The 22,984-nt window shown below is 43.5% G+C and overlaps 1 protein-coding gene and 1 long non-coding RNA gene across 4 annotated transcripts in view; one reads left to right on the forward strand and one right to left on the reverse strand.

The window, feature by feature from the left end:
* The window catches only part of TOM1L2 (target of myb1 like 2 membrane trafficking protein), a 152,265-nt gene extending 141,765 nt beyond the window's left edge, over nucleotides 1–10,500 (forward strand). For 2 of the 3 annotated variants that reach the window (XM_020967301.2, XM_020967302.2), the window contains 3 exons: nucleotides 2,267–2,326; nucleotides 3,852–3,888; nucleotides 7,005–10,500. In XM_020967301.2, the coding sequence (XP_020822960.1) occupies nucleotides 2,267–2,326; nucleotides 3,852–3,888; nucleotides 7,005–7,153 (246 nt within the window). In that variant the 3' untranslated portion in view covers nucleotides 7,154–10,500. The remainder of the gene's footprint in view (nucleotides 1–2,266; nucleotides 2,327–3,851; nucleotides 3,889–7,004) is intronic. The other variant, XM_020967303.2, reaches the window with a different exon arrangement.
* On the reverse strand, nucleotides 3,304–22,819 carry LOC110194781 (uncharacterized). Its single transcript, XR_002320793.2, has 2 exons — nucleotides 22,509–22,819; nucleotides 3,304–3,493 (listed from the first exon to the last, which is right to left on the reverse strand). It is a non-coding gene; the product is annotated as an uncharacterized LOC110194781 (long non-coding RNA).
* Nucleotides 22,820–22,984: the final 165 nt, after the last annotated feature.

Below are 22,984 nucleotides of genomic sequence, written 5' to 3' on the forward strand. Positions count from 1 at the left end.
AAAATAAAAACAACAGACAAAATTTACAAATTTGATCTTTAATGGTTGACAGATTTTTAACCTTAATAAAAAGTGGCTTTTGTTAGAATAGGCTTTTAGAAACAGAAGAGGGGCAGCTAGGGGGTGCAGTGGATACAGCTCTGGCTCGCTTTGGAGTCAGGAGGACCTGAGTTCAAATCTAGCCTCAGACACTTAACACTTACTAGCTGTGTGACCCTGGGCAAGTCACTTAACTCCAATTGCCCCCCCACACACACACACAAAATAGAAGAGACCCAGAAGGTTGTCTAGCCCTAACCTTTTCATTTTATAGATGAAGAAACTGAGGTTCAGAGGTGAAATGGCCTCTCTGAGGTCACACATAGCTAGTAAGAAACAAAACAGAAAGAGAGATCTTGTTAACTTCTTACGGGTCCAAAGATCCTACCTAATTCTCCTCAGAAACCTCATTTGGATACTACAAATCAGCTTTCAGGGAAATGATTATCTTACTGTTAATTTCTAGTTACTCAGGGGTGAGAGAATCACAGATTTACAGAATTTTTTTAGAACTAATAGACTCCTCAAGGGGGTATCCTAACCTTAAAAGTCCTAACCCCCATTGTCTCAAATCATCTTTTAACAGGAGGTTTTAACCAGTGGACATATGGTTGTTAAATTAGAGTTGATAAAATGAGTTTTTCCTTTTTTTTAAGGTCCAAATGTTGGCCTATAATAAACACTGGGACAACAACTCATTTCACTGTTTGACCTTTATCCTTTACCAAAACTTTGATATTGAGATGGAAATTAGTCAAAATTGGAATTTTCCTAGAAATAGTGGATTTAAAATAGAACCCCAGGCAATTACCATCCAGGTACCAAGGATGCAACTTGGCATATAAGGTAGATTATCTTTGATACCAGAACATAACAGGGTCAATTAAAGGCAGTTGACTAATTTCTTCAGGCTTTTAGCCAGCACTTTATTAATGTGGCTTTTAGCTTTTGACAGCAATTTAAATATTTTTAACTGAAGACATTCTTCAAACTGACCACCCGAGAGATATTTGGCATGACAGGCCTAGGTATTGAAACATACCACACCCTAATGAGATCTCAATTTTCTTAGTTATGGCAGGCTTCCCAACTCTGGCCAATTACCCCTAAGTTACTCATCATCAAGTTACCCGTCTTGCCTGAACTTCAGAGCAACAGATTTAAATTAAGAACTAGAGTAGGAGCTCAAAAGACATTATTGTATTAAGGACTGCCCAGCTTTCTGGCCCTTCTGTATGAGTACAAAGAAAAGTCAACCTGAAGCTCAGTGGGTTTTTTCTCCTCATGGACACCTCATCTGTCTTCCATGCTTCAACTTGCAGGGAAATGTGAGTCCCACTTTCTAAGAGGTATTCTAGAGCCCAGGGCAGGGCCCCTATTTCCTGTCCTCAGAGCCCCCTCATCTCTTTCATCCCCTTGTTGCCACCCCTATCCATGCCATTCATCCCTCCTAATGCCCTTCCCATCCACAAAAAGTTTCAAAATGCCTTTGGCTGGGCAAATGAAGGGCCAGAAGCAATCTTCAAGTAAATGTTTTAAAGCCTTCCATTTCCAGCAACTTGGCCACCCAATGTCACCCTTGCCTGCGGTACCGCTGTTCTCTACTACTAATAAGAGCTCTGTTGCCACACTGGACCTGACAGGAGTCTCAAGCCATCTCAGATATAGGAACTTCCATCAGTGGGTTCCAGACTCTAATATTGATGGTGGCTAGTGACAACCAATGCGGTTGGCTTATATTTACAGGTCAGTTGGTTGGTTAGTTGGTTGAAATCCTGAATTTAACAAAATTCCAAGATTAGTGCCTGAGATTGTGTCTTTCCAACACTGAGTTTAGGTGATTCTTTTCAGTGACTAAAATGAGGAGTCAAAAAGTTATCCATTTTAAGAACATGTACTGCCATCTTTTCCCTTCCCCCTTAGTGTCCCATTTGGTTTGCTCCACTTTTTATGATTTCTCTCCCACCAGTCCCTGTTTGGTTTACCCTGCCTATTTATGATTTACCTCACATGTTGCTCTTACATATTTGGTTGCCTTTTCAGCACATTCTTACGTTTAAATTTGTGTGCCATGTTGGTCATGTTTTGCTCAGTGTATTTTGAGTTTGGTTGGGGAGGTGGGTGGTTTTTGATTATTTAATTTTGTACCCGGTATTTTGTTTTCTTTTTGCCCTGGCTGTTTGTGGGTTTTGCCTGGCTCGGTGGCCCTCTTTGCTGCATTCCATAGATCCCTGTTGCGCAGTCCTCTGTCATGGATGACATTGAGGTGTGGCTCAGTACGGACCTGGTGAGATTTTGACTTTTATATTTTTTTTTCATAACCTCCTTTCTCTGAGAACAGAATTATGCATTTTATGTACTAATGAAACCAGTAAAAAGTTTGCCTTCCATAGCAGGTAGTCCACCTGGTGTGTCTGGCCCTTCCAGCTTAGCAGGGTGCTTACACCTGAAGTTCTAATCAGTCTGTAGCATATTCCAAGTCTCATGTATGATTTAAAACTCATTTTCCCCTCTTCCTCCTCCTGTTTATTTGTCAACCTCAGGGGTTTTTTTAAGCCTCCATCAGACTTTTTCCCCCATGTGTCTCTGATTTGTAATAAAAGTTTCCTCCATGAGCAGTGTTCCTATCATGATAAAAGCGATAGTTATTAAGAATGTAGCAAAAAAAATCACCCTCTCTACTATTAGAAATTACATCATAGGTGAGATAATGAAAAAGACCTGATGGTGTTCTTGTTTCATGGAGAATTATTACAATATCTGGACTGTCCTCAGACAAACAGTTCTGCCATAGCATTATGTGCATCAGCTGTCCATGGGCCAGATGTCAGAAGGCACAACTATTTAGCCACCTTGAACTTCCTTCCACTAGTGTCAGGTGAATCTATGACAGAGCCAGAACCAGGACCAGGACCAAGACCTCTCCTACTCATCTCAAGCTCTGCTGCCTGTGCCATCTTCAGAGAGAATGAGGCTTTCCAAAGCAATTCGTTGTCAAGTAGAGCATATTTAAAATCTAATACAGTCCATCATTTCTTTTTCATGAAAGCAAAAAAATGTAGCTTCCTTACTAATCTGGGGTGCTTTTTGCTTTCCATTTACCTTTCCCAAAACCCTTCACATTATAGTTTTCTATGGCAAGGAAGATATATGGTATGAGAATAAGGTCCATGGGAGTTTATTAATTGCCTCTAAACTGGTTTTATAACACTCCAGGGTGAGTCCAATTATATCTGTGAGTGTAATGAAATTCTCAAAATGAAGTAATTCTAATTGACTTTAATTAAAACTTCTAATTAAAAATATAGTAAGTATTGGGAAGGATAGTAGCATGGTGTGATGCAGCTAACAGCAGTAGTATTTCAACAATTTCAAAAAGGCTGGGAAACACAGCCTTCAGGAAGGATATGTTTCTTCCTCTCTGGTAGCTCTTCTTTTCTTTAGAAACAGACACCTGAAGAAGGAATGGGAATTAAGTACAGTTAGAACATTCAGTATCCATCATCGGTAGCATATGTTTATTGGTTCTGCTGCCTTATGACCTGAGAGAAACATCACAGAACCCTAATGGGGAGGTCGTGTGATTCATCCCCTGACTTCGGGCAGGATGGTACTTGTTTTTATAGCAAAAAAAGAGAGCTGCCTACCTCTCTTGAGAATGTCAAGCCCCTAAAACTGTTCTGGTTGTAAATATACCAGCCATGCTGTGCTTCCATGGACCAAGGAGGTCAGTAGAAAGGATAAAGTGGAAAATGAAGGGCCAAGACACAGCTGGGGACACTAATGCTACCTTGTCTTTGTTCCCATCACAGAAAGGTGACGAGCCGGAGGAAGGAGTCACAAGTGAAGGTAAGCATGCAGTGCACAAAGTGACCTTTGCAGCCAAAGATTCTTTTTATCAACATACTTAGTGAGCATTGACTCAGGTCCGTTGGAGGCATTATGGGGACTATAAGAAAAGAATAAGACATGGTTCCTGTTCTCAAGGAGTTCACAGTCTAAATGGGGAGACATGTATGAAAGGTGATACTAGGACAAGACAGAGTGTGAGCCCGCCAGTTCCTTCTCCTGCCACCAACTAGTCTTGCCTAGAACCAACCAGAGTCAGAGCCACTGTGGCACTGGAAGTGTTCTCTTCAAAGCCAGGTAGGAGAAGGGCACTGACGTGTTGTGACTGATTTACATCAATTCTCCGGGGAGAACATTCAAGGGAAACCTTGGAGGCTGAGTACTTACAGAAATAATAGGAATAGGGAACATTATTTTTAATTAAAACCGTTTAGAAATCGAGTACTTTATTCACTGTGCTGATTTTGATCCCCTTCCACTACTTCTTGCTGTTTATTCCTTCCCTGACATCTTTTCTGGGAAGTTAGATTGCTGTCTTTAGTTTAAAGTTAAATTAGGTGCTTAAAAGTATTGTCTTCTCTTCCCCCTCCCACCCTCAAGAAAAAACCTACAATGGAAGATTGGAAAAGCTCCCAATTAACTGTTTTTCTGAAAAAGAAACTAAATTTTCTATTGAGACCAGCTTCACTTTGCCATAGAGGTGAGAGGGAGTTCTGGTAACATGAGATTTTTACCCTTGTCTACTCTTCCCAAACCAAGTGGAATGAGATCTTTGATAGCAGATCTTTGAAAACTGTATGTGAAGTCATAGCCAACACTTGGAGCTCCCATGCCAGTCTAGGGAGAGCATGAGAATATTGGAGAGTGAAGGAGCCTTGGAAACCCTCTAGTAGTAGTCCAGCCTTTTGTTCACCGAAGTCCAGAGGGGGAAGTGATTTGCCCACTGTCAAACTGCTGGTGATATCAGACCTGGGACTGAACCTGACTCAGGTCTGATGCAGCTGCTACTGGACCACATCAAGTATCACCTTTTAGGAGACATAGAAAGCTGCATAGATTCTTTAGTGTTTAATCTTTTCTTTACCTTACCTAGTGGGAAGTCTGTAAATTGAGCTGTTTAAAAGCAAAAAAAAAAAATTCCCAAAAGCTTAACAACCCTTCCCCCCCCCCTTTGAATTTAATATCATAGTGGCCCAGTAACTGAACCAAAGGCTCCGGTTACAGCTACATGTTTGAGGCATAGCAGGGCACATTTTATGAGCCCTGTCCATTTTGTGGCTTTAGGTATACCACACCTAGAGAGAGTATTAAGGAACAAGTTCCGTCAAGTTGGATTGTCTTTGTACTCTAACTGTATGTAGTCCAGTGTATAAATCCTACCCTGTCTATGCCCTTCCTCCCTCCCCCCCAAATCAAACAACACACCAAAAGGGAAATTTTTTTTTTATAGCTGATTTGCTGGGAAGTAGTTTTCTATGATTCTTATTTTCTCAGTCCCAGCTTTTTCTCAACTCTCTGAACAGAAGTTTTCATTTTTTTCTATTTTTGTGTAGTGATGTATACAAGAAAGACTTCAGCAAAAGAGTTCAGTTCATCATTAACAGAGGTCCGTCTGTCCCTCTTACCCTGCCCCCCCCTTAGCCATTATACCCTCAAACCCAGTGAAGCCCTTCCGAGCTTGATATGTAATAGAAGAAGCCGTGCACTAAGAGGCAGGAGAGCTGGGTTTTCATCTGGGTTTCACCACTCCTTCACTGTGTAATCCCTCTCTGCAATGCCATTTCCTTCTCTCTGTCACTAACACTGGGCTTCAGTGCCCCCAACACTTTAGTACATTCTCTGTTTTTTCTCCCTTTTCTCCCTTCAGGCATAACCTCTCATCTTATAAACTGTCCTTCTCTCCTTTCTCTTATCACAGTCTCTCAGAAGGGGCCTGGTGTTCAGTGTTACTGTCATTGTGTCCCATCTCCCAGTAGATGCAGCCAAGTAACCTCCAATAGTTTCTTAATTTGTGCAGGGGATTTCATTCAATGCTTTATGGTCGTTTGTAATTCACCTCATTCTTCCAAAATGTCCCCGGGTCTTAGGCCAGATCCTTCTTGGGTTATACCACCCACCAAAAGAGGAGCAGTCAAGCAACTTACATCCATTAAGCAACTACTTTGTTTCTAGCACAATATTAGGCTCTATGGGAGGAATACAAAAAATATATATTTTGCATATGTGTATATTTAAAAATAAATTTGTAATTCATATATTTAAAATTTTTACAACTCCTTTGCACAAGGAGTCTGCTGATGTATTAAGAACATAAGATTAATGCATGTGAAATAATTGCTCAAGTTATTGTATAATGAAATTCTAAATTGTACAGTACTGAGAGGGAATATATGTATGAAGTATACATATGTGGGTGTATACACATACATATTGAGAGAAGTGCTAATTTGTGGTAAGCTAAATTCTGAAGGGGTTCAAAAAAAGATTAGTGTGAGCTAGTCAGGAAAGAAGGCTTCATAAAATAGGTGTTGCTGAATGAAGGATGAGTGGGGATAAGAATAAGTGCAGAGAAGAGATTAGAACCTTGGATGGATGAGTTTCAGGGATAGTGTGGTCAGAACTCTAAGAAGGGTTTATGTGTATGTGGTGGGGAGGGAGGGCAGACATGGACTAGGGTATAGGGGCCTATGCTGTAGGAGTCATGGGAAATAAATTTGCAGAGTTAAGATCAAGCCAGTATGAAAAACTGAAAATGAATTTTCTAAAAAAAATGTTCTTTCTCTGGTTCTTCAGTCACAAGTCAGTTCACAAGACTGTAGACTAGAACTGGAAAGAATGTTAGAGGTCCCTTTACAGAAGAAGAAAACTAAGATAGAGACAGGTGAATTGATTTGCCTGGGGTCATTTAATTATTAAGCATCTGAAGTAGGATTTGGACTCAGTCTTGACTCCCAAACCCAGTATTCTATGTCCTGTGCCATACCACCTCTATGGTGGTTTTGTGGCCTTCAAAAATAGACAATGCTGTGGAAACCAGTTGAAGTTAAGTTTATGTTTATTCATTTATCCTGGGCTTCCTTGGTAATCCTAGCTCTCAAAATGGCTTTGTGTTGCAGAATTTGACAAATTTCTTGAAGAAAGAGCCAAAGCTGCTGAAATGGTCCCCAATCTACCATCTCCCCCTGTGGAAGCACCAACATTACCCATAAATACATCTGGAAGAAAAAAGCCAGAGCGCTCCGAAGATGCCCTCTTCGCCCTGTGATGCATTTTCTTGGTCTCCTTCCTTGTGCTGTGCAGAAGAACGCTACTGTCTGGTCACACCATACTCTCTTCCATTGTGACAAACACTGACCCCCTCATCACTCCTTCTGTATCTTCACCCTTATTCACTCCCCAGTCAGTCATACCACTCTCACTTACTAAAAAGGAAACTTCACCTGTCTCTCCTTTAAAGCCCTATTTTATTTCCTCTAAGTCTCCCACCCTTCAATACCAGCTTTAACCACCTTTTCCTTTCTGGGCTGTGTGAAATTGGCTGCTGCTACTGAAACCCACCTCTCCCTCCCCCTGCTCCCACCCACCTTTCCCACCTGGTCCCCCTGAAAAATGTAAATGCATGAGCTCACTTTCCTCGTATTGGAAACCAGGTATGGCAGGAAGAGCTGCCCAGCCTTGAGATGACTTATCATGGTGGTTTCCTGTGTCCCTTGCCTTGTAGCCAAATATTTAGCAGGACACAATGGAGGATCCTTGGGCCCAGGATGGATTCAAGTAGAGGAGCATCTCATTCTTGATGTTCCCAATTATAGGTCCAAGTCATATCACTCCTGCTCTAGAATTCTGCCTTCCACCTCTTTTACTTCTCTGTCCCCTGGGTTCTGGAATGGAATTAGCTGGCGAGTTCAGACGGTATGTCAAGCCTCATGAGGTTTTCCATTCTTTGGTCTCTTCCTTTCACTATGAGTTTTCCCAGGTTGGCTTCAGGAGACTAGATGGTGGTCTGATGACTTCCCTCCTTTGCTGCTCATCAACACACATTAACTTGATTCTGTTAAAAAAACAAACCTTGGGGTAGTTGGGGCTTCTAGCACTTTAAAAAGTTTTGCATTATTTCTCAATGTTCCAGCAAATCTTTCCTGTCAATCTGTTGTGTCGTAGGTCCTTTTGGGCTTCTCTTTCCAGGTATTCACATAGAAGGCCCTTTGCTGTAAGCTCATGCCAATTAGTGGATTCAGCTCTACCCACTTAGCTAGACAGGGCTCGAAATCTTTGGCAAAGGGTGGCATTGCCATGCTGAAGATATTAGGCATTGCAGAGGGTACACCCTCTGGTGGAATGCAGTTTCTACGTGGCTTCCAGTAAATCTAGTTAATGAAAGGGAAGTTAAAGGAAAGGAAGGAGACCAGGAGTTGAACACATCAATGAAAATTGGTATTAAATCATCCAGACATTGGTCACGCAGCAGTTTGACTCTCTCATGTAGACTAACACTGATGTTAACGTCACAGGCAGGAGAAGTTGAGGACGTCACTCTTTGGTCCTTCCACCTCCTTAGCTCTCATGCTTTAAAAGGATTTTGCACTAGGAACAGTTGCTACCTGACCATTGGAGAAAGTATTTGATGTTTGTTACTGTATTGCCTGTGTGACTCTGGAATAGTTACACGGTGGGCTTTATACCTCTGCTGCCTACAAGCCTCCCCATCCGAAGGAATCGCCGTCTAAGCCCTACTCTGCTGGCTTGTGTGGGCTCTGGACCACTTCACTTCTGTACTACTGTAACACTAAGGCATCTCTGCACTACTTTGGGCCCTGCCCTAACACTACAGTCATGAGGTTGGGTCTCCTCCATTGGACAGACTTGAAGTCAGCCTTCCACACCCCAGCCCCATCATGAGAGGGAGTGTTCTCAGTGTCTGTGGTCCAAGCCTTCCACACTCTGACTTCCTGTAAAAGGCTCTAGGTGTGCAGGATGATCTGCCAAGCTGACTAATGGGCTGCCTAGGGGAGGGTGTCCAGCTGTCCAAGGCAAGGGGCAGTTGCTTTGCCAGGGCTTATTGGAAACTGGCTATTTGAGGGGTTCTTATTTAGGCCCTGCCTTCTTCCCCTGCCTGCCTGTCCAGAGCTTCCAGATAGATGTTAACCTTGCTCCTGCACCATAACTGGAAGGGAAAATGCTGCTGCAGCAAAGAGAGCTGAACTTTGATTTCTTTCTTCCAGGCATTGCCTACTTTGGCTCTCAGTAGCTTACCCCTTGCCAGTTCTCAGAGAACTGACTTTCACCAGCTGGTATACAACTACTTGACACGAGTTAGTCTGAGTTTGCTTCATTTAGACCTGTTGGGTCAAATGCTGCTCCCTGTAATGGAGATTCCTGAGGTCTGCAGAGTTCCTTGTGAACATCTGGGGGCAGATGTTCATCTTGGCCCGCAGTGCCGCCTGATGTCTGCAGGTTAAATTCAGCTTGCATTGTTGTGCATGTCACAGGCGGGCCCGCCTAGGCCTCTCTGTGGCCCGGGGCAATGGCATGAACAACGTCAAAGGAGTTTCAACTAGGGAACATGGGCTTACAGCCATAACTGTTGGCTGGCAGAGAGCAGAGCTGATTAATTTTCTTCCTTCAGGAAAGAAAGGATGTATTGGAATCAGGGACTGGATTTTGCAGAGACATGATCTGGCAGCTCAGGTTCTGGGTGAGGCTAAATATCATTCTTGTGGCTGAGCCAGAAGCCAGATTTAGTCCTGGCTGTTTCTCATGGTGAAAAACCAGAGACTCTAGTTGGACCGCAGATATCTGTGACCTGAATAAGTATTGTCCCTTCAGGCTTCTGAGAGTCAATGAGTGTGCCTCAGCATTGAGCCTAGGAATCCAGAGGTTTGGGCTTGCTGACTAGCTGTCAGAACTAGTTCAGCTTCAGTTAATGAAAACCAGACCAACTGTGATGACACCCAAACATCTTCCTTGTGAAGCTTATCTAGACTGCTCTAAGCTGCTATCTTTTCCTTGGGCTATTCTTTTTTGTTCCTCCTCCTAAGATCCTCTCTATCATCTGTCACTCCTATTTTCATGGCTTCCTCCCTATTTTAGACCTTCCTGCCTTCTCATGTTTCCCTCTATCTGTTCTCACTTCCTCCCACATTCTTGCCTTCTTTCCTTTTTCTCTCATTTTTCCTTTCATTTGGCTTTTCCAGCCAGTGTCCTGCAGCGTCCTTACATCCGGTGTCCTCGTGTCATTTAAAGCCTTGAGGGGGGAGGGGCCCAGGGCCCTGCAGCAGGGAAGAGCGCTAAAGACAGATCAGGTTTATGCTAAAGGGCCTCAGTCACTGTTTCTTTGCTTCTCATCCTCTTCTCTTACATTGACTCGAGCTCTGAAATTGAGCTACAATAGCTACCCTCTTATAGGGACCAGAACTGGCTTATCTTTGCCAAACTTGCAAACATCACTGGGCAAGATGCCTTAATATCTTTTCTTTCCAATCATATTATTCCTCTACTTTCCCCCTGTGTGACAGGTCTGTAATTTTCCCAGCCTGTGAGTTCTTATAGTTCCTTTCAAGGAATCCATCCTGGCAGGCAGGTGACGGTATCTTTTTGAAATCTAGCTTCTGGCATGAAGTAATTTTCCTTGTGCCTGACGGAAGGTATCTCTGGCACAACTGTAAGTGTGTGGACCCATCCAGAACAAAGTTAAGCTTTTCCACAAACTGGAGCATGAATGGTCCTCTCCTTGTTTGAAACCTCTTCAGTTGCAGACTTGAGCCACCAGCATCTTCAGGCCACCTGGGGATCCCATGTCTTTCTATAGGTGTCTAAAGGAAGTTAGTCAGACCCTGAGGAAACCATGCAGCTCTAAGTGCCTGAATCCACTTGTCAGAAGCATCTGTTAGTGGTACCACCTTAGCTACACTGTGGTGTTTGGAAAGGATGATGCTGGGTGGGGGTGGGGGGGTGAGGTGGCGAGGTACTAGTCACATAACCTTCTTACCTTCTCTAGCCACTAACTGGCCATGGAGCCATGCTCCATTCCAGTCTTTTTCCTTCTCCCACTTTATAAAAGAGAGTCCTGACATATTATAGATTCGGGTTTTTCTTTTTTTGGTCTATGTTTAGAATAGGAGAGAATGATCTAGCTCCTTCTATCTCTCACAGAGAGAAGTTGCTCCCAGCAGCCTGCACTACAAATATATATATATATATATATATATATATATATTATATTATATAATATATATATATATATATATATATATATATATAATATATATATATATATATATATATATATATATATATTTGCTTCAGAACCATTATCTGTACTCATTACCTCAAATTCTTATGTTTACCTATCTCAGCAAGGTAGAAGTAGCAGCTTGGAGATGCTTCAGTTGATGATGGATGGTACAGAAGGGTTTCATGGTCTTTGCTCTCAGTGAAAAAGAGTAAGGCCCTACTGAGGAAAGGTGGCCATTTACCCAAAGAAGAATTCAACAGCAGGGCTATTCAAAGCCCTGGGTCCAGGTCAGCCCACTGAGCAGTGCAGCAGACAACTATGAGTCACACCTTCCCACTAAAATTCCCCTTTCCAGTTCTGCAGTGGCAGGGGTCCAGGATCAGTTGCATCTTTGGTGGCTCTGCAGTCAGAAATGCCCCAGTTTATCGTTTGCCCATGATTTTTATGTATGCTAATCATACTGAGAGAGTATGTCCTGTATCAGGATCTCATTTGGGCTCTGGCTCATGACATATTAGCCAGGAATTACTCAAAGGAACTAAGAAACTCTTTTTCTTCAGTGTCAAGTCAGAAGCCATAGAAGTACCACCACCTGTCTCTTGGTGATGGGCTGTTGCCTTGGCTGTGACAAGTCCCCCTTCTCAGAGCACAGGCATTGTGGCTCACAGATGTGGGTCAGCAAAGCAAGCAGTCCTGAGGATGGAACTGAATTGCAAAGGAGGGGGGAAAAAAATCACTAAAGTAGGAAGTATTTCTGAAAATGTTAGAAATCACAGATATAGTATGTACTTAATTACACTAAATTATTGTTGGAATTCCTTGTAAGTACTAATTATACCTGATTATAGGTTAAAATATTTATTTTGTCAAAATATTTTCTTTGGGCTGTGTTTAACCTTTTCCCTGCTCATTGTGTACTGAGATGTGAAAATTAATCATTTGCCTAACTTTGGGGGGGGAATGCTGGTAGAGAAGGGCATAGCATAAGATTTTGCATAAAACATCTGTGCATCTTTGGCCAGCTCTCAAGAGCAGTGCCCTGTATGGGTATGTGAGGCTCAAGGAGAAGGAAGTGAAAGAGAGTAAGAGTGGTGCTTTTGAGAAGAGGCATAAAATATTTCTCCCAGTGAAGGGAGTATGTCATTATCCTGGGTCAGGGGACATCCTTCTTCCACCTCTCAATGTCCTTCCTCTGAGCCCATTCCCCAGACCTGCCAAGTCCCACTGCCACTTGTTAGGCAAGGTAAAGGGTGTCTCCGAGAACCCACAGTTAAAACCCAGGTATCCCAGTGGTTGATTGTTTTCCTCACACTGGACAAGCTTGAGGTATTCTCCCCATTATGGAAAACCCCACCACAGTCTGTGTGCCACCCTCACTATTATTTAGAGCCTTCTTGAGCAAAGGTGAGCATTTGCCAAAACACTAGAAAACCAAACATTCTTTTCCTTGCCCCTTCCCAAGTCTGTACCTAGGGTTAAGTACCCAAGTCCTGGGCCTGAGGAAGGTGGGGATGGAGGCATGGCTCTTGGGCAGGCTCTGTTATTTTGTTCCTTCTAGGGAGAGGGAAAACTGGTTCAGCTTGAGCAGTCTATGATAAGTACCCTAAATGAAGCATAGGACATTATTTTTCCTGGAAACACTGATTCAGCAGACAAGTGCTTTTTCTCCTCCCCTTCTCCCCTCCCTCAAGAGTATTCAGATAACCCTTTGACTGCTGAAGAAAATCCTTGGGCCAATAACAGGGGATTCAGAAAGGACCATATCAAGCCCAGGGCTTCCCTCTGAGAACCTGTCTTTGGGACGCCCAGCTTCTCTGACACTCTGATTAGTACCATGTCTGTTTTATTCATAGTAACTCCCTCTCCTCTTTGGGTGGTATTGACCCAGATGACCCTTTCCCCACCATCACACTCCTGCCATGTTTAAGGGGATATGTTTTCACCTCTCCATCTACACAAAGCAATAGCAAATATTTTCCTCTTCACATGTGTTCACCATAAAACTTCATTCTGATATCACCTGGTTCATTGCAGCATCATCCCTCTCTCCACTCCTCTCCCTCCCCCAAAAAAATCTCTAACTCTTTCTATTTTCTGATTACAGCCTGGGCCTCATGAGTTCCTGCTCCTGCTCCTTCCCCTTCCCCCTCCCTTCTCCTCCCTTCCTTGGCCCTTCAGTCTTACGAGCAACAACTCTCCTCCTGTCTGTCAAAGTACACTGAGCTGTTGTTAACAACACTACTTCTCATGTAACCCCATATAATAGCAGTTTTTCTCTGTATATTAAAACTGTAGGTTTTCCAGATGAATATTGGAGGGAGGGGTCAGAATATTTATTTCCTGAAGCTAGTGGGTAATTTGGGAGGGTTTAAGGGATGGGGGGTTTGAGATGGGAAATGTATCTGTTCAAAAGAAGAATGGGTCAAGTTCACTGTCAAATTGTACAACACAGCCAGTTTTCATGTTGCTGCTGTGTGTTCCCATAAACAGACGTGTTGGGTGTAATTGTGTATGGCTAATGGTGATACCATTGTATTAAAATGCTACCATTTGATCTTATTCCAGCTACCACCTCCTGAGTTTGGGTTTTTGCATGTGAAGTATTCCAATAAAAACAACAACAAACCTTCCTAGTGTACGGAGCAGGATGTGGCTGTGTGTGGGAGAACCTCACCAACGTCCCCTATTCCCCAGCCCTCATCCTCTCTTTTCTTTTTTAAAAGTGGCCCTCATTAGAGGTTTCAGGATCCCAATAAACAAATCATGATCTTCTCAATTTCCCCTGGGCCTACTGTCTGCATCCTTTCATCTCTCCCATTCCCTAGCACAGAGCCTTACACATAGTAGATGTTTGGCCAGTCTTTGTTAACTAAATTAACTCTGGAGTGAAGCATCCTCTTTGTGCTCTGGCACGAGGAGCCTGGGCTCACGTGAAATCCTCATGGTAGTGTCACATTTGAACTGGCTCCTTGTTAAGCCATCAAGCTTTTTTACAGCTCCCTAAAGGCAAGGGGCAAATCATTTTCACTTCTCTACTGAAATATGAGAGTTGAACAAGAGTTGAAGAAAGGTTTCCAAGGCGCTTTTTCAGCTCTAAAATTCTGAATTCTGTTGAAGAGCCTAAGAGGTATGATTTGGGTAGACTTTTGTAAATCCTCATGATTGGTTCCTTTGCTTTTCAAGTCATGTCTGCTCCTAAAGACTTCTTCCAAGAGCTTGGCCTTTGAAAGGAAACTTTTCGGATCCCTAATCTAGCATTTAATCTGTGCTTCCAAGCACCTCCATAACTAATCCCCTAAACAACCAACACATTCCATTGCATCCAAGAAAAACATCATGCTTTTGTGCCTTGTCTGCTGAGGCTAATATTCAGAATATATCCATGTAATTGAGCCACTCTCAGAAAAGGGAGCTATGTAGAATTTGCAAGATGAGGGAGTTGAACCCCCTGAGGAAAGAGCAACAGGAGTTATGTGAGGCCTTCTATTTTCCAAAAGATGAGTGGCATGAAACCCTTTGAACAGGTTTTGTGGGTTTTGATTTGCTTGACCCCAAGTTGAGTTGGAGCCTAGAACCTCAAAAGCCTTCCGTTCAATTCAGCATTAACCAACCACTGTGTGTACAGCACAGTGTTAACATCATAACTATTAAAGTAAGAAAAGACTTTTAGAATTCATACAATTCAGCCCTCTCATTATTTTACAGATGAGGATATTGAGGCCTGAGGTTCAGTGATGTACTTGAGATCCCGTATCTAGTTATCGACAGAGCCAGTATTAAAACCTTAGTTGTATGAGAGTCAATCATCTAGGGCTCTAAAGGGAAGAGTCAAAGAATATAAGGTTACAGAGACAACTCATGTCCCATAGCTAGCAGGGGGACAGTGCTAAGTGAGAACGTGTGTCCTAATTCCCAGCCCTTGCCTGACCTGGCCTCCCGATAGCAATAGGAGAAGGTACCATCTCTGTGTCCAACCTCATTTGCCCTTTATACTGCCTTCTCTGGTATGCAAGAACTGTGTTCTGTACAAAATTTCCTTCCTACTTGGGTCCTGTCCTTGTTGATGGCTGGCAAAGAGGAAACATGAAGATAGCGCCATATTAGAAGGTTTAGGTTCTGCCATCTAGATAACCCATGAGAAAACAATGAGGCTCCAGGATATAGTGCTGCCAGGCTACCTTCTAATATCTCAGCTGTTGGGTCACATTACCCCCCCAGTAGCTCCCTAGAGATTCCATCCTATTTCTTTCCAAACCTAGGATACTGGATCTCTGTAAGGGTCCAGGCTCAGCTGTGGCAGTGGAGGGTGAAAGAGGAAGATGTTTAGGAGTCAACATGACCGTTTCCTAATTTTATCTCCAGTGGAGATTAGGCAGGCCATTGGCCCCTGTAAATCCAGTAGAAAGGAGAAGCCTTAAGCTAAGAGTCACAGACAGATAGGATGGCTTTGAAAGCTGTATGTTGAATTTATGATATATTTCTTTTATACATTTAAAGGAAAGGGAAGATGTGCACAATAAATACAGATATCTTGAGTTTCATGTGTAATCCTCTATTATGCAATGGATATGGAAATGCCCCTTGATTTGGTTCTTAAGTTCAGAATAAAGAAACATTTAAAATATTTTTTTTCAAGCTTTAGCTTAGGCCAGTCAACCAGCTAAGTTGGACTTGGGTGCTCAGTACAGTGGGGAGATAGAGAAATATAAAACATGGCTCCAGTCGTCAAGGAACTCAGTGTAATCAGGCAATAGGACCAAAATTAAGAGAATTACTGAGTGCTGTTCTATGTGATGCTAAATATGACAGCAGCTTAGAAAAGGAGAAGACCATCATGGGCTGGAATGGCCAGAGAAAAACTTCATTCAAGAACCGCTAGCATAGTATAGTGGAAGGGGCACAAGATGAGGAGTCAGAGAAGCTGGATATGAATCTCAACTCGGCCAATATGAATCTCAACTCAAATGCAGCCCTCTGACTGAATCCAAACTTCACAGAACAAATCCCCTTAATAAAAGGATTTGTTCTGTAAAACTGTCAAAAGGCCACACCCAAGGACCTAGGAGGCCACATGTGGCCTCGAGGCCTCAGGTTCCCCACCCCTGGTTAAGGTCCCTCCCAGTTCTAAACCTTTGACTCTGATTAGATGACTCTGAAAGATGGATCCCAGGGGAACCTGATTCTTAACCTTCTGGGACTTGGCTATACCATGGAGAGTATATACTCTGCAAAGAAAGTAGTTATAGTTGCCAGCTATGTAGGGTCCTGAAGACTTGTGGGAAGTAGGAAAATATGGTCATGTTAATTTCAATTCTCTGAATTTTGTTTAAGGCCCGTATTTCTGATGAGCTGACATGAAGTAGAGTCAGAGTGGGAGTAAGATAACAATGTTAGAGACGTTAGAGATTATCAGGGCAGTGGTTCCCAACCATTTCCAGTACGGAAGGACCCCTTTTGAACATCAGAAAATTTCACGGACTACACCACATGGTAGCAATTGTACTTTTACTAACTATTGGTTGAGGAAAGATAGGATGACAAAAAACTACTATGAATTCAGTGATGTGCTTAATTTACATATTATTAATCACAGTAGCATCCACATTTGTGTGTGAGAGACAGCCTATAGAAGGTAGGCTTGCTTATTTATTGAGTCATGTTGATTATTTTGTTGGAGCTAAATAAAAATCAAAATGATAGTATTTGGTGTGCATATGGATTCAAAGTCCTTTTGCAATAATTCAAGAGCCTTGGCCCACAGTCTGAGAACCACGAATCTAGGTCAAACCCCTCTTCAATTGGGGGAAAATGAGGCACAACGCTATGCAGTATTTTTTTTCATTTCACTTGTGCAACCTTGGGAAGCTTCTCTTCAGACAAGGGGTCTTTCCTGCATACATTAGTCATGGAAGGTTCCAATGACAGAAGTCACCATAAAAGTGACTGTTCAACCATCTGCAAACTATTGACATCAAGTATAGTGGGAAAGGGAGAGGTAGATTTTTGCCTGAAACAAACATAAATGTCACAGAACATGTCTTACATGAGATTTGTGGTATGCAGGTTAGACTAGTTTTTCACCAAAAGACAATGAAACAGCCCCTAAGACTTGACTGGTTTCAAGGGGTCTAAGGCTCCTCAGCCTTGCAGCTCTTTTCTGACTGGGGTACCACAATGGGAAGTGAGGAGGTGAAAACGCACCCAACTGAATCAGTGCTGCAGCCTTACTGAATATCTCTTCCATGCAATTGTTAAGTAAACCTTTTGTTAATTGATGGCCCAGGAGTGCTTTATTTCCTTCCAGTCCAAAACCTGAGCCACCCAATCTGTGTCAGGCCTAGTCTAAAACAAGGTCCAAATGAAAGAATTTTGTATTGATGACAACAATCTCCAATTATTCTTGTTCACAATAATGTCTTATTAATTGCATCGAATCCTGGGGCATTATACAGTAAGACCTCCTTAGTGAAATCCACATTATGAAAGAGATTGGTATAGCCTAGAATTCAGGGGTGGGAAACCTGCAGTCTCAAGGCCACATGTGGCCCTCTAGGCCCTCAAGTGCAGCCCTTTGAATCCAAACTTGTTCTCTGAGGTTTGGATTCAATCAAAGGGCTGCACTTGAGGACCTAGAGGGCCACATGTGGCCTCAAGACCACAGGTTCCCCACCCCTGGTCCTAGATTGAAAACTTATTGAGGTCAGGGACCATGTCTTCAGGATCTCCCACAGGGTTTCAAAGGTTTGAGCACAACCATGTCTTGAAACTTCATCAGGACTTTAAAGCCTGTATTTGTCCTGAGCAAGTTCTAGAAGTCCTGACCCAGAGTGAAGGTTAGTGCATGCTAAAGTATACTCTAAGGGGCAGCTAGGTGATGCAGTGGATAGAGCATTGGCCCTGGGTTCAGGAGGACCTGAGTTCAACTCCAACTTCAGACACATAACACTAGCTTTGTGACCCTGGGCAAGTCACTTAACTCCATTGCCTAACCAAATAAAAAACAAAACAAAACAAAGTATACTCTAAAGGGAGGGAAGGCTTGGAGAAAATCAGGGAGGATGAAAAGTAAATGAAACCCAGACCTTTGAAAGAGGAGAGAACTCAACTTGCATGTACTGGAGGCCCTGAAGAAAGTAGTGTCTTGTTGGCAGATTCCAGAGTAAGCATCATTCCACCTTCCTTCCCATTGTTCTCAAGAAGCTCAAAGCACTTGACAGACATCTCCTGCAAACTCCTAATTGCTAAAAGAAGGAGGGGTGTTTTCCTTTGCTTCTACTTTACATTTGTTAAAACACGACTGTAGAAGAGACTCCAGATCCTCTAGCTGGAAAAAAAGAACTTGAGTTCATTTCCATCCAGACAGTGGAACAGTAGAAATGAGCCCTGGACTGGTCTCTGATTCCAGCTCTGACTTCTGACTCAGCACCACATAACCCTAACACAAATCACCAAGTCTCTTTGAGTCTCCCCAGAATCACAGAATTTTTGGGTTGGAAGGGACCAACCCATATCTAACAGCCTCTACTTGAAGACCTCCAACAACAGGATCCAGAAGGAATCTCTCCCCTTCTGAACAGCTCTAATGTTTGGAAGATTCTTCTGATGTTCAACCTAAATGCTTTTTTTCAGCTTCCACCCCTAGCTCCTACCTCTGCCTTCTGACACCAAATAAAACAAGTCTAATCTCTCAAAGTGGCAACTCTTCAAATAACTCGGTTGTTAAGGTCTCCCTGAGTCTCCTTCAGGCTGTTCCTTCCATCAGCTTTCATATGATATGGACTTGGGGCCCGTCACCATCCTGGTTACCCTCCTCTGGACTTGTTTCAACTTACCAACTGTTCTGCCCAGGACTGAACCCTACTTTCGATGTGGTCTTGACCAGGGTGAGTACAAAGGGACTATCATCTCTTTATTCCTGGAAGTTACTGAACTAACTTTTTTGGCTGCCATATCTCATTATTGGCCCGTTGAGCTTGTGGTCCACTAAAGCCCTTAGATAGATCTTTTTCAGAAAAATTTTTATCTGGCCATGCCAACAGCAGGCTGTACTTGTGAAGTTGAATTTTTGAACTGGTATACAGTTTTACATTCATCCTAGTGAATTCCCTCTTACTAGATTCAGCCCAATGTTCTAGTCTTTTGAATCCTGATTCTATTGGCCAGTGTGTCATCTATCTCTTGTACCTTGGTATCATCAGTGAATTTGACGAGCATGTCATCCAAGTCATTTTTTAACTGTTAAATGGGGCAGGTCTAAGCAAAGGTCCAGTAGGTCCTTAACTGGTGTCCCCCTGCCAAGTTGACTTTGTACCTTTAATGACTATTCTTTGAGTCCATTCATTCAGTCAATTCCAAATCCATCCAATTTAGCATCCTCCAGTCCATCAATCAACAAAGATTTATTACATGTTTACTACGTGTCAGGCACTGTGCTAGGTGCTGAACATACAAAGAAAACCAGTCCCTGCCCTCACAAAGGTTAAATTTTAACAGGGGAGACAATGTGTAGGTAAGTAGGTATATACAAGACATAGATTTGATGGAATAATCTTAGAAGGGAAGGCACCAACAGCTGGGAGGCCTGGGAAAAGACTCCTGCAGAAGGTGACATTTAAGTTGAGTCTTGAAGGAAACCACAGATTGTAAAGGGAGAGCATTCCAGGCAGGAATGGTAGCCAATGCAGAGAAAGAGACGGGATGAGCGTCACGTATTAGGAGTAACAAGTGGGTCAGTATGGCTGGATGGTAGAGTACATGAAGAGAAAGAATATGTGAGAAGACTGGAAAGACAGAAAGGAATTAAGTTGTGAAGAGTTTTAAATGCTAAGCAGGAATTGATATTTGATCCTAGAGGTAATAGGGAGCCACTGGAATTTATTGAGTAAGGGAGGTGATAAGCACAGATGTACACTTTAATAAAATATTTTTAGTACATGTGTAGAGGGTGAACTGGAATAGGGAAGAGACTTGAAGCAGTGGGACCAATTAGAAGACTACTGCAATAGTCCATGGGCTGTTGGGAGCAGAGAAAGTAAACAGCCTAAAATTTTCCATCCCTGTGCCAAACCGTTGCCATGACTTCCCCTTCCTTGGATGATCCATCATTGGGTAGAAATTTGGTGATGAGGGCCTAAAATAAGGTGGTAACCATATGAGCAGAGTGAAGATGACATCACCAGAGGTGTTGTGAAGATAGAAAACAAACTTTGGATATGTGGGGTGAACAGTGAGGAGATAAGGATGCACTGAGATTGAACCTGAGTGACATGGTACCATCTAGAGAAACAGCCAAGGTTGAGTCTTGGTGAAAATGAGTTCTGTTTTGGACATATGTCTACATTACTCCACCTTTTCCATAGAATAGTATACCTTATCAAATTCCTTACTAAAAATCTGAAGAACTTATGTCTACGGTATTCCCCTGGTCTACCAGTTTTAGTAGCTCCATCAGAGAAGGAAATAAGAGTAGTCAAACCAAGGTGGCCCTTTGTATTCATGACTGCCTTTTCTATGGGTTCTTCCTCTGTTTCTATGACTTATAACCTCCCCAGGAATCTGTCAAGCTAATTTTAGACTAATTTCTTTCCTCTTTTTGACAACCACGGCACATATCTTTCTCCATTCCTGGAGGTCCCCTGTTCCCCAATCTTTCAAGCATTGCTGACAGTGTCTTGGCAGCTTCCCCCCCCCCCCCATTCCCAGGTCACAGTTCATCCGGGTAAGGTGACACCATGAGTTTGGACTGACTGCTCCTCCAACTCAAACAACATTCTCCGATTCTGTTGTGGGCAGCTAAGTGGGAAGTGGATAGAGTACAAGACTTACGGGTTACAATAGCCGAGTTCAAATCCTGCCTTAGACACTTATTTGGCTGTGACGCTGGGAAAGTTACTTAACCCGTCTGTGTCAGTTTCCTCATTTGCAAAATGGGGATGATAAGAGCACCCGGATCAAATAAGTTATGCGCAGGGATTTGGAGACGTTGGTGCGTTACATAAATGCAAGCCGTTATTAGTAATGATTGATATTATTAGGATTCTCAGGGGAAAGGTCGGGGAGGGGAGGGTCCAGGCGAGGCCGGAGCCAGCCCACCCCACGCCAGGTGCAGCGCGCGGCCCACCCGCAGCTGAGCCACGCGGAGGCCCCGGATCAGAGCCCGTCGCTGCCTCTAGACTGCCCCCTCTAGGGCGCGGGGGGCATGTGACCCAATGGCAGACTTCCCGGGAGGATTACATGAGGTCACCACCGCGCCGGGAGCCGTGATGCTGAATCACTCCACTCCGGCCCCGCACGCCTATTGGCTGCTCCGCCCTGGTTCTACGGGCGGGGATCCTCCCTCCTCCCCCCTCCTCCAGTGCTAGGGAACCAAACTTTGCCAGGAAAAAAAAAAGTCTAGGATCGCGCCCGCTCATTGGCTGATCCAGCCGTGGCCCCGCCCTCACCACACGTGGTTCGACTGAGCCTGGCTCCGGGCGTCCGGGACGGCTTTTGCTGGTTTTAGGTGTGGGAGGTTTCCTTGAAACAAACACCTTTCTCCTTCCCCCATCTTCAGTACGTGGGATTCCTATATTTACCACGATAAACTAACTTGCCCAGATGGATAGCTTACTTGCTGTTCCTTAAACTCTACGTTCAGTTTCTTCCCCCTCCCCCATGCCAGGAATTAATTGCCTTCTCTCCTTCATCCCTGACCTTGGACTGCAGTGATCTACAGAGGCACCCCTTCTCTAAGAAACCTTTCCTGATCCCCCTGCACCTAGTGCCGGATTTCCCCGAAACCACCTTGAATTCATTAAGCCCCAACTAAAATCCCACCTTCTCTGGGAAGCCTTCCCCAAAAACCTCTTCAGTTCCAGTGATTTCCCTCTTTAATTATTTCCTATTTATCCTGTATATAGCTTGCTCTGTTGGTATGTTGTCTCTTCCCTTAGATTGTAAGCTCCTTTAGGGCAGGGACAGTCTTTTTGCTTCTTTTTGTATCCCCATCTCTTAGCACCATGCCTGGCACAGAACAGGTGCTTAATAAATGGTTTATTAAATCGACATATTCTACATGTAAACATATACCTACATGCTGTCTGCCTGGGTTAGAATCTCTAAACTAAGATTCCCCAGTATCCATAACAAAACGTCGGGCACATCGTAGGCACTTAATAAGTGCTTGTTATTGAAAGCCCTCCCCGTTTATTGAAAGCCCTTCCCATTTCCAAAGCACTCAAGTCTCCTTAGTTTCCCAAATCTCTATTATGCCCACTTTACAGATAAGGAAACAATCCCTGAGAGAAAAGTGACCAAGGTCAAATAGCAACCTTGTGGTTCTCACCTCTAGCTCATATATCTTTAATGCTATGGGGCCCCCCTCTACTGGTCCCTGGTTTGCACTCACCTCTTCTTTCTCACTCCTGGCTTGGAGGGAATAGGTACTTAACTGGGTCCTGCTCGGGAGAAGAGTTATTATGGCAGGGTCTCTGGAACACCAAACATGTCCTTGGTTGCCCACAGCTAAGGAAGGTTTGGAACTTCTTACTCTGAGTCTGCATTCCCCACTTCTAGATGCTAGGGCCTCCTCATCTCTGCTCGCTTCTTCCCAGGCTCTCTTCTCTTATTCTCTCCTCTCCTCCCCTTTCCCTTTCTCCTTTCCTCTCCACCTCTTCTCTCCTGTCCTCCCTGATCTCCCTTCTCCCCTTCTCTTCTCTCTTGTCCTTCCTTCTCTCCCTGTCCACTCTTCTCCTCTTCTCTTCTCTCCTGTCTTCCCTTCTCTCCCTGTCCACTCTTCTCTTCTGTCTTCCCTTCTCTCCTTGTCCTCCCTTCTCCTCTTCTCTTCTCTCTTGTCCTTCCTTCTCTCCTGTCCTCTCTTCCCTT

The sequence above is a fragment of the Phascolarctos cinereus genome, unplaced genomic scaffold, assembly GCF_003287225.1.
Source record: "Phascolarctos cinereus isolate Bilbo 61053 unplaced genomic scaffold, phaCin_HiC Scaffold_4;HRSCAF=312, whole genome shotgun sequence".
Taxonomy (NCBI): Eukaryota; Metazoa; Chordata; class Mammalia; order Diprotodontia; family Phascolarctidae; genus Phascolarctos; species Phascolarctos cinereus.